We start from the raw sequence: 12,361 nt of genomic DNA, 5'->3' as shown, positions 1-12,361 counted from the left end.
TTTTTTTTTCAATTAGTTGCAAAAGTATGCATTATTTATTGCTTATTTAAATTCGTAAAATCTATTAGTGTGCAACGTTAAAATAATTAATTGATTAATTAATTAGTTGATAAATTAATTAAATTTCGAATTTGATAAAAATAAACTAAAAAGTCTCGCAAGTATGTAAAACATTTATAAGTAAATAAAATATTGTCGAATAATTATTATTATAAATATTAATTATTTTTATAAATTAATTGTTAATTGAAGGAGGAAAAAATACTTGTTTTTTTTTTTTTTAAATTTATTACTTTTTTTTTTTTTACTATAAAAAAAATAGAAAAAAAATGATGAAAAGTAAAAACTAAGACCGCAATTATATCGATTGTGAATATCGATTACCCCGTGTTCATTAATTAAAAAATAAATCCAACTAATTAAAAAAAATTTGTAACACCGTACCATTAAACTGAAGTGCAATAATTTAATTGTTTATTGACAAAAATTTAATGTGCAATTATTTTATTATCAACTGATTAATTTTTTTTTCTGTAATGATTACTTCAGTAAAATTTTATTAATTAAATAATTAATTTTTCTGCTTCATAATTTATTATTGATGTACATTTAAAAAATTGGAGCAGAGATTTTTCTCAAATCGTTAAAATTTATGATTATATTTATTACTTCTGGTGAATTATTTAAAACTAAAAATTATTCATAGTAAAGTTAATTATAGGCCCACTGTGGCATGTTTAAAAAATCGGCAAACTGTTGTAGATTGCTTGGAATCGGTGGACGAGGTGGTCGGTCACTGCGGCGCCAACTTTCCATAAGCGGCTGCATTTTCCGCCATGTGAATTGTGACGCTGCTTCATGATTTCTATATATAAGAATATATGTTTATTCATCCGATATTAACGTGAATTCAAGTAGATAATGAGAAAATTCGCATTTGGTAGACAGAATAAAGAATAAGTTTAATGAAAAGATAAAAAAATAAATCAAATTTTTAATAATAGAAGACCATACTCGAAAAAAAAACAAAATAGCTAAACTTGATGATACAGCATGGGAATTATAATTGTAGATATACATACATGCATACAAACATATATATATATATATATATATATATATATAAATATTAGGGTGTGTCATTTTAAGGCTAAATTTTTTTTTTACTAGTATATCAGAAAATCTGGTAGTATAAAGAAAATTAAAAATTGTGCCGCTGGGCTAAAGGTTTGAAGTCCAATAGCGGCTTAGCTCATCAAAAAATTCGATTTCTCATTTAAATAATACGGGAAATTTTTTTTTTAACTTAGAGTATTTTTACGAGATCTTTTTACTTTTTCGGCAAATCTATCAGAATTATCACAAAATATTCTAGGATTTTTTTTGTACAAAATTTTATTTCCTACAAATTATTATCAGTTAAATTTTTTCAAATTCCACATTGTTTTCTAGTTATTTTAATTTTAATATCAAGCTCTTAAAAAAGTAGTGTTCTGATCGATTACAAGAGCTTGATATTGAAATTAAAGTAACTAGAAAACAATGCGGAATTTGAAAAAACTGTACTGATAATAATTTTTAGAAAATAAAATCGTCAACAAAAAAGACCTTACAACATTTTATGATAAGTCTGATAGTTTTGCCGGAAAAGTAAAAAGATCTCGAAATTTACTATAACTTGACTTCGAGCTCTAATAACCTTTAGAACAGATGGATCGATCGAAAAATGATAGGACCTTTTTTGTCGAGTGTTCAATTTCTTATAAAAATGTGTATTAGTCAATTCAATCTATTGATTTGTTCACGAGTTAAAAATACTCAAAGTTAAAAACAAAAAATTTCTCGTGTTATTTAAATGATAAATCGAATTTTTTGATGAGCTAAGCCGCTATTAGACTTAAACCCTTTAGACCAGCGGCATAATTTTTTATTTTCTTTATACTTCCAGATTTTCAGGTATAGCAGTAAAAAAAAAATATAGCCTTAAAATGACACAATATATGTAAATATATATATATATATATATATTTATATAAGTGCATGCATGTGTCGAAAAAAAAATCGTAGCTACTGAAAAAACTTACTGCACACTCAAATGGTCAAATATAACTTTCAGGGATCTATAAGGGCGTGCCGTTGCCGCAATAAACAATGCATCTTGAAAGATGCAATATTTCTGCAACTGAGGATTTCTTACATGGTTATGAACGATCGATAAATCAAGTTCATCATTTGTTATTTTTCCCCGAGCAGGACAACCGTGAGCTCGACGTTCATAGCATCTTATATATCTGAAATACACACATAATAAATTTTTTTATAAAAAGTAAACTTTCACGGACAAGAAATTATAGCTGCTACAACAGCAGCTGTAGTTTAGGTTACTACAAATTGGAGTAAAGGAATAACCTTGGAATAACCTGAACCACACGTATAGTAAAATCAGTACTATTTATGTAGTGCCCTTTAGCACATATCGAGTACTCGCTACTACACATGTTTTACTATAATATCATGGATAGAAGAACCATAATTTTTTTTTCTATGTTCTGAAGACGTTACGCAAAGAGACCGGTATTAAATAGAAACAACCAATTTTGTCAATGGTTGGATAATATTTAAATCCTAGGACAATTTTTAACTTCCCGCAATGAAAATTCGGGAAGTTAATGATTTCAGTCCGATTTTCGAAAATTGAGTTTTTATCAAATTTTGACGTTTTTAAGTCCTAAGAAGCTATCCTGATGATTTCCAGATGGATTTCTGCGCGTGTATGTATGTGTTTCAATATCTTAAAACTTTTAAGCAAACCGTCCTATTGAAATGATACAAAGGAATATAAAAGGATTCTACATTTAACAGAAGCCCTATGAATTTAAATTCGATTGGTCAGGTAGATTTTGAGAATGTTTTAAAATAAAATTTTGTATAAAAAATAGATATACAAATATAACTTTCAACCTCTTGATATATAGATCAATTTCAAAATGGAATCAGCTCTTTTATTTATATTTAAATTAAAGATGAAGTTGCATTTAATTATGAGGTGATCAAGAGAGACCAATAAGACTAACAGTTGGAATGATTTTGAACATATTTTAGTACATTTTATTATTATTTATCCGAAAGAAATGGTATAAAATATTATTTTTTTAACTTATCGTCATCAATATCTTTAGAAATAATATAACGGTGACCTTGGCTACTTCGTGTCCAGTAGCCACGAACCATAGTTACAAAATTTCCCGATTCAATAATTAATTATTAATTATAAATATAAATTATAATTATTATATCGCTGGTTCTGAAATGCGGGAAATAGATCTCAGAGAGTAGGTCGACTCGTTTTGACCGGACACGCGGCTGAAATTAAACTTATTCTCTAAGACACTGGTGATGAAAAGTAATTTCTTTGAGACTTAATTTAATTATTATATATAATTAATTTTATTTAACCAAATCCCCAAATATTTACAAATTTCCCCTTTATATAAATTAAATTTCTTCTATGAATAAATAAGTGTCTAGTGACAACAAAATAAATTTATTTACATGTAACGATTTAATGGACATGGGAAATAAATAATAATTATTCACACTAGATTGACGTTGAAGAGAGAGATATAAAAATATAATAATTTTATCATAAATCTTATCTGGATTTTATTGTGTTCGACGTACTGATGGTATTGGACGCCGCTGCATGTTGGACCTTCTCTTCCGGATCCTGGCTGTTGATGTTGGACTTGGTGCTGGATACTCTCACACAAATCACTTAGATAATCAACTTAACAAAATTTGGTTTTATAAACCAGTTTATAGAGAGAGCAAAATAATTTAGAATTTTTACAGTTTTCACAATCGAGCAACGAGTAACGAGGCTGTATGTATCAGCACTTTGACTTGAGTGTCGTTTGAATCGATCGCCTGCACTTGAATCGATTGCCTGCACTTAAATGTCGAGTCGATAGCTTGGACTTGAATGTCGATCCTGATCGAGACGTCTCAGGTCCCAACCTCCGATGACCCCTACCTAATTATGCGCACATGACCGACTTACGGTCACCTGCTGCGCGAAATCATCCCCTGTGGTCTAGCGCTTAACCCAGCCAAACTTAGCAATCAGGCTGTAATATGAGAGACAGAGAAAGACCAAATTCAGACAGAGACAGCGAGAGAGCCGCACTCTCATGTCGTATACCAACGCTGCCCGGTTATAATAATGAACCGATTTTGACGTTCAAGGTGGCATTCAATCCAGTTTCTTAATCATTAACGTTCAAAAACAACTTTAATTGATTAGTTAAACAATTTGAATTTAATTAGAAACAATTTTTCGCAATTCTTTCGATAACGGTTTATTTTGAAATAAATTAACCGATTTTGATGGTTGAGGTGGCACTCGACGTACCTTGTAAATTTTAGAGCTGGATATATTTTGGAATGAATCCATGAAGTACTTTACAAGTTATCCGAAAAAAAACATATTTGAAAATTTTGATTTTTGCAATATCTTCGAACATATCGTACTGATTATGCTCAATTTTTCAAAAATAGTTTGAATTTATGATGCAAGACACTGTTTAATTACAAATTAAAAATGAAAATTTTAAAAAGAAAAGACAAACTTTTTCGCTTAAAAAAAATCACTGCATTGTAACAATTTTTTTGGGAGACGCTAAAAATCTGTTGTCCCGACCCAGACAGGAAAGTACGACGGGCCCAGGCTTGGCTCAGGCTTGGTTCAACTATGTTGAACTCTGGGCCAAGCTTGTAAGCCAGCCTTGTTCCAGCCTTGGTAGAAGTCTGGAATGATAACTGGGTGCCAAGCCTGGTTGCCAGCCCTGACCCATGCTTGCATGCCAGACCTGGCCCAACCTTGGTTGTCAGACCTGACCCATGCTTGGTTGCCAGACTTGGCCCATGCATCGAAAAAACACATAAATTCAATTCAAAAAAAAATTTATTATTATTAAAGTACTAGAGTGTGTGATCATTAACGTTTAAACTATTTAAGTGAAGTAAATAACGTGAAAAAAACTCGGTGAAAATTCTGCTGGGCTCTGGGCGCGAACTGCCGTCCTTCTGATTGCTGGGTTTGAACGCTGGCTACTGGACGAACCTACTAACGTTCAACTGAAACTTTTATATGTTCTACTTGTTCATTTTACTACAACTACTCGGTTTTATGAAATATAAAGAGCAATTTAATCTATATTTTCGATTAAGAAAGAAAAAAATAATTTCGTATTATTTATATTATAATTACATAATTTTTTAAAATAAAATTTATTAAATTTAATTGATTATTTATCAAGAACCCAGCTTAATTATCTTACTCTACCACCATAATTCCCAAGTTAGGGTGACTCTCGGCTTGGCCAAGGCTAGGTTATCTAGTGTTGGCCGATGTTAGGGTAACCATCCAACGGCCGAGGCTAGGTTATTCAATCTTGGCCCATGTTAGGGTGACTCTAGGGTTGGCCAAAGCTAGGGTATTCAGTCTTGGCTCAAGCCTGGGTAATCATTGGAATGGCCAATACTAATTAACCAGTTATGGCCCAGGCATGGGACAGTATAGGTTTGCCAAGACGGGCTTCCCAATAATGTCCCAGGCATGGCCCCGTCGTTCAACTCGGGGGCTTCCTGTATGGGTAAAAGTTATTCATAGCTGGGTCCTAGCTAGGGTCTACCGTGGAAACCCAAAGCTCGGTGAACTAGTTCTGGTTCAAGCTTGGGCCAATATTGAAGAGCTAGAGCAGGGTTACCCATGACTGGGTCTCGTTTGGGGCCAACAGCGGAAAGCCAGCGCTAGGTTGCCCACGACTGGGCCTTAGCTAGGGCCGACACTAGGAAGCCAGAGCTGGGCTTACTAGTTCTGGTTTAATTTCGGGCCAAGGATAGAAAGCCAGCGCTAGGTTGCCCACGACTGGACCTAAGCTAGGGCCGACATTGGGAAGCCAGAGCTGGGCTTACTAGTTCTGGTTTAATCTCGGGCCAAGGATGGAAAGCCAGCGCTAGGTTGCCCACGACTGGACCTAAGCTAGGGCCGACATTGGGAAGCCAGAGCTAGGTTGCCCAGTCCTGGGCCTTAGCTAGGGCCGACACTGGGGAGCCAGAGCTGGGTTACCCAGTCCTGGTCCGTGCTTAGCCCCGTTGTCAGAGCTTGTAAGTTCCTACATGGGCTGTTGAAAATCGCCCAAAAATTTCAGATTTTTTTTTATCCTTTAATTTTTTCCAGTAGTGTGTTTAGAAATGCTAATTATGATTTTAAAAAAAAACGATTTCTGAATTATTTATTAAAATAATCCAAATATGAAAGAAACGAATATAAACAATAAGATATTGTTTTTAAGAAAAAATTATTTTTTAAAAATCATTATTTTCTTACGCTAACAATATGGTGAAAAAAAATTTTTCTAAAATATTTAATTAATAAAAAAATTTATAAACAAATGGCATGAAAAAATTTGAAAAGTAATCATATAATGCCTAACAAGTATATGAAATCAGTAATAGCTTAAAGTTTCAAAAAAAATTATTTAACATACATTATTTAGAATTTTAATTTTTTCGTTACTTCAAAAATTAATAATGAATGAAAAAAAAGTAATTTATAAACTTTCATGACGTTATCTTGTTGAGTATGTTTATAAAAAGGGCTTTAAGAAGCAAAAAATTTATAGATTAATTATTTAAAATTTTATACCGCCTTTTATTATAACACAAACCCGTAAAAAAAATGTTAATTAACAATTGAATAACTTTTTGAAAAATGGTGATACAACTTTCATTACCAAAAAATCATATTCTTTGAAGTGTCTAGATGACACCAGAATTTTTTCTGGCCAAAAAGATGGGCGGTTAATTTGCTTAACGGTTTTTTGTTTTTAACAATTGTAATTTTCTTGTCCAGAAAAAATCCAAACAATGTTTTCTCTAGAAGCCATTTCGGATCGTTTAAGCCATCAACCATATTTTTAGGAGACCTGTGACTATTTACCGTAGGTTTTCATCTTCTCGACTATACTAACAGTCATACCGTAGACTATACATTAGACACTGTATAGCCATCATACATAGACTATACATACAAATCTTACGACGATTTTCGAAAAATTCGGGAAGTAATTATTTTTACCTCGATTTTCGAAAATCGAGTTTTCATCAGATGTCGAAGTACTGAGGTCCTAGGAAGATATTCTGACTATTTTCAGAATAATGTCCGAGTGCGTGTATGTGTGCGCGCGCGCGCGCGCGCGCGTGTGTGTGTGTGTGTGTGTGTGTGTGTGTGTGTGTGTGTGTGTGTGTGTGTGTGTGTGTGTGTGTGTGTGTGTGCGTGTGTGTGTAAACTCTTTGTAACTTTTAAAGTAATGAACCGAATTAGATGGTTAAGGTGGCAATCGAAAGAGTTTGTTGGCCGTCAACTTTCCTAAAAATTTCAGATCATTTGATCAAGTAGACTCGAAAATATTGGCGAATTACGAAAAAAAAAAAATTTATTTTAGTTTTTTAGTGATTTCTCAGAAACGACTGTAACGATCGACTTCAAAATCTACTCAGCTCTAGAATTCGATAAAATGCGTCGATTGCCACCTTAACCATCAAAATCGGTTAATTCGTTCGCGAGATATCGCGGGAAAAAGAAATGCTAAAAAACGGTTTTTTTTTTTCAAAAACAATGGCATACGAAAGTATTTTCGAGCTCGAAAAGCTCAAAAATGTGTTTACAATAATGATTTCGAGCTCAAGGAGCTCGAAAACACCGGGAAGTTTTGGGGCTGGCCCGCAGGGTCAACCGATAGACAGATTTTTTTTCTCGCCTTATGAACGTTTTTTGCCAGTAAGGATACCCCTCCGCAACGCCCCATAAGGAACTTCGTTCCCAAAATAAATCCAAAACTATAAAAGAGATCACCAGATATGAATAGGGGAGGGTGGGGCAGAGCGGCCCTCCTAAGCCAATTATTACTTTTTGTGGTTTTTAACTATCAGATCACTTTTGTCTTATTTCGAACAAATTTATGGACATTTTGCCGAAATTCTGGAAAAAATTTTTTTTTTTTGTGGGACAGAGCTGCCCCCTCCAAAAAATGATAAAAAGTTTTTTTTTTTTTTTTTTTTTTTTTTTTTTTTTTTTTTTTTTTAAATTGTTTTCATCATTAAGGATGTATTTCTTTCTCTTAACAACTATGTTTGGTTTCATATAACTCAAAAAAAATTATTTAAGTTGTGATAAATCGTTCCCCCTCGATTAGCTTAATTATTAATTATTATTTAATAAAAAAAAAAAAAAAGAACAATTCTATATTTCTTATTTGTAATTATTTTGAACCCTATAGAAACGTGTTTTTTGATTTTTTAAATTACAGATCATTTCGTATTATTTAAAAAATTTTATCAATTAAAATATAAATTATTATTTTCGAATATTTTTAGAGGCCAAATTTGCCCCAGTTATAGAGAATCATCCGAAAAATGGATTAACATATTAAATTTTTTTTAACTTGACGATAAAAATTTGAAAGAATTATTTTTTCAGAATCTTCGGCTGGTCCATTTTGCCCTAGGTGTAATAGGTAGAGCTAAAAATGCGGAAATATATCGGATTTATAGTAATTAGACAAAAAAAAAAAAATTTTTTTATGATCAAAATTTTAGGGGGGCCGCTCTGCACCGCCCACCTCTACGCAAAAATTTTAAAAATAATCTTGAGCTACGAATATAATTCAAACTTTATTTTTACTGAACAGACGGATTTCTCCTATATTGGAACGTCCTGGCATTCTTATTGTTAATTAATAAGTTCTAAAAATTATTTTTTTGTATTTGAACCATTGAAAATATACCTCTCAGAATTTTGAGAAACATTTGGTTATAATAAATATTTGAAACAAAAAGATCTGTGAAATATTCACAAGAGAGCAGCACCGACCGACGTATCCTCGTATGAATTTTAAAAAACAGTGTTAAATGTATTATCAAGTTACCATTCCAAATTTACTTTATCGGCAACAACCGACAATCGTAGCGGTCGGTAAAATTTTTGAAAATAGCAACAAAGTATACCTGGGCTGAAAATATAGAGTTGTTAAGCATTACGGACACAAACATACAAGGTCTACAAAAACTGCGGGGACGTAATATATTGGCAGCATTTAGTTGAAGGCTTAAAGTTACTGTGTAGTTAAATCAAATTAGCTGCCGGTTACATTGATATTACTTATAACAAGTACCCAATAAGCTTGACACTCAATACGCAAATCACATAAATATGTTGCGTTAAAATATCTATGTATTTATAAGTGAGAGATGATTTTTTTATAAGCTCTCTAAGTTACACGGCCATGAATAATACAAGACTCATCATAATGTAGGTGTATAGTATAAGAGATGATAAAAATCATAGTTCTTAAATCTATAAGAGATTTAATACATTGGTGCTGAAATTATAATGGTTCTCAAGTCAAATGCAGTAAAATATGCCAGTGTCCAAATTTAAAAGACTAAAAAAACCTCTATCTCAAATAGTCATTGAATTCTAAATACATCTGAAATAAATATCAAAGAAATTTAACGTTATAGGGAATATGTAACTACTGACATTTATTGACACAGCACTTAACTACCATTGTTGATAATTTAATGGTAACCGTAATTATAAAGCTGCTAAGCATTACGGACACAAACATACAAGGTCTACAAAAACTGCGGGGACGTAATATATTGGCAGCATTTAGTTGAAGGCTTAAAGCTACTGTGGAGTTAAATCGAACTAGCTGCCAATTGCATTGATATTACTTATGACAAGTACATAATTAGCTTGACACTTAATACAGAAGTCACTTAAATATGTTGCGTTATAATATCTATGTATTTATAAGTGAGAGATGATTTTATATAAGCTTTCTAAGTTACACGGTCATGAATAATACAAGACTCATCATAATGTAGGTGTATAGTATAAGAGATGATAAAAATCATAGGTCTTAAATCTATAAGAGATTTAATACGTTGGTGCTGAAATTATAGTGGTTCTAAAGTCAAATGCATTGAAATATGGCAGTGTCTAAATTTAAAAGACTAAAAAAACCTCTATCTCAAACAATCATTGGAATCAAATACATGCGCCATAAATATCAACCGCTTCGTAGCTCTATAGGGAACAAACAGCAACTGACGTTCAGTAGCACTGTAGATAACTAGCTTTTAGGACAATTCGATGGCACCCAAAAAATTCAAGGAAACTGTTACATCCTCAATGGCCTCAAGTGCCTCCACCTGTCAATCAATTAGTAAACTTGAAAAACATAAATAGCTTGTATACAGACATTTGACGAAAAATTCAAGGAAATTTTTATTCGCGTTTTGCTGTCAGTTTGTTGGCAATTTCGGACAGCAAACTTTTGTAATTTTAAAATTTCAAATTACATTCAATTTCAAACTAAAGTGTTCATTAGGATATTTACTATATTTACTATGCTAAATCTTACTGACTCTAATAGCACAGTTTGCCATAACAAAAGTTTCCTTAAATTTTTCGTCAAAAATCGACAAGAAAAAAGTTGTCGTCAATTTTCAGGAAAATTTTATGTCAATTCATTGTTAATTTGACTTGAAAAATTCTAAAGTATTTTTTTACCGTAAAGTTGTAGACAATTCTATGCATAAATTTACTTATCTTCTGAAATGGTAAAAACGAACGTTACCGACTTCTTTATCTAGCAAAAAGTTACCTGTAAATTGAGCAAAAATTAACCACAAATTTTTCTTTCTAACTTTTATTGTCAAATTGTCGACGAATTTGGGCAGCAAATTTCAGGAAATTTCAAACTGATGTCAAATCAAATTACAGCCAATTTCAAGCTAAAGTGGCTATTCGGGAAGTTAACATGCGGTCAAGGTGACTACCAGGGTAAATTTCACATGAAACTATAGTAAAAAATATAGACTGAAGCTCTACTGGTGGCGAAAAAACTAATCATTGCTATAGAAAAATTTATGTGTCTCCTGATTATTTTATATGAATCATGGCACTTCTTACAACTGTTTATTCTCTGGCAGTGCCCTTTTCGCATGAAAAAATTTGTAAAATAATTAAAAATGGGGTAGCTATAGTATATGCTGGCCTAATTTAATTATTTAAATTAGTTCTTATAACTAAAATGGGTAAAGTTTCATAATTTTATGACGAACAATCAATCATCTTTCGACTGGAAAAGGAATTTTCGAGAAATTTTTTTATTTAAAAAAGTTTTTAAAATTTGGAGCTAAATACCGTTCTGTCTACGGTATAGAGACACGGTAGGCTCGCGCCATGACACTTCACACATATACATGTGTTTGATTTGAACGTGTACTTGGCGCGAGATACTACCGTGTCTCCTGATAATAAATATTAAGATGCTGTTAGATTCCAAAGGAGCGTCTATAACCGGCAGTTCCATTTTCACTTTTTTTAATCACAAGCACATGCATATATATTTCACCTTCACTCAAATATTCACTATACAATTTTATAGGTTATGTTTCCTGAAGACAGGTTAATAGTACACACTATTCCAAAGCCGTTTGGGCAGAACTGAGTGGAGCGCTCGCCGGGTTACAACGATATGGTTTCAACATAGTACAAAATTACTAAACGTTTAGTAATTTTTGTATACTATGTACTTAGTAGTATTTCTTATGCGCATAATAAAATTCATAATACACGTAGTAAATTTTATTTCATGAATAGCAAAATTTATATTCCGTTCAATAATTTATCAAATCTCAGAAATGTAATATTTACTATATTGCTTTGTAAAATATACTTTCCGTTGTATTGTATTTATTAAAAATTGATGTAATAAAATTTACAACTCTGTTTAAAAAAAATTCAATCATGATAGTAAAAAATCTATTACGTATAGGAATTTTTAAAATCTGCATATTGTAATAATTACTGAACTGTAAATTTTACTAAACGTTTTGGAATAATTACAAAATGAAATGTATTTATTCATTTCTGTTAGTAAATTTTACTAAAATATTGTAATTATTACTATATTTTCGAGACTCGTTTTCTCCGTGCGTGGTGTACGTGAAACCACGCTGGGTACACCGTGTAACCACCGTGGAATCATGCACAGAAAAAAAGGATATTTTGGCGTAAGAAATTTTTTCTTGCCGCAAGAATATTTTTTGCAATTTTGAATGAAAATGAAAATTTTCTTGGTTCAAGAGCAAAATTTTCTTAAATTTAGTCATCTTGGCATAAGATTTTTTTTTATTCAACCAATATAATATATGTTTCTTGAAGTAAAAAATATTTTCTTAAAGTGAGAAAAATAAATATTTTGCCCCAATATATAATCAATTG

General features: G+C 31.7%; 1 protein-coding gene across 3 annotated transcripts; it reads right to left on the bottom strand.

The window, feature by feature from the left end:
- Positions 1-359: 359 nt before the first annotated feature.
- Positions 360-11,835, bottom strand: LOC128668264 (uncharacterized). 3 transcript variants are annotated; one of them, XR_008404020.1, is made up of 3 exons: positions 11,490-11,835; positions 2,085-2,291; positions 360-865 (listed from the first exon to the last, which is right to left on the bottom strand). XR_008404020.1 is itself a non-coding variant. In XM_053740852.1 (3 exons), the coding sequence occupies exons 1-3, from the start codon at positions 2,496-2,498 to the stop codon at positions 712-714; spliced, it is 450 nt and encodes a 149-aa protein (XP_053596827.1). In that variant the 5' UTR covers positions 2,499-2,952; the 3' UTR covers positions 360-711. The 3 variants fall into 3 exon arrangements, 1 of the variants encoding a protein (XP_053596827.1); XR_008404019.1 differs by lacking the exon at positions 11,490-11,835 and adding an exon at positions 3,682-6,292; XM_053740852.1 differs by lacking the exon at positions 11,490-11,835 and adding an exon at positions 2,410-2,952.
- Between the last annotated feature and the right edge of the window lie 526 nt (positions 11,836-12,361).

Source organism: Microplitis demolitor, chromosome 7 (genome assembly GCF_026212275.2).
Source record: "Microplitis demolitor isolate Queensland-Clemson2020A chromosome 7, iyMicDemo2.1a, whole genome shotgun sequence".
NCBI lineage: Eukaryota > Metazoa > Arthropoda > Insecta > Hymenoptera > Braconidae > Microplitis > Microplitis demolitor.
The sequence above is the reverse complement of the archived record's forward strand: the minus strand, read 5'-3'. Positions and strand labels throughout refer to the sequence as shown.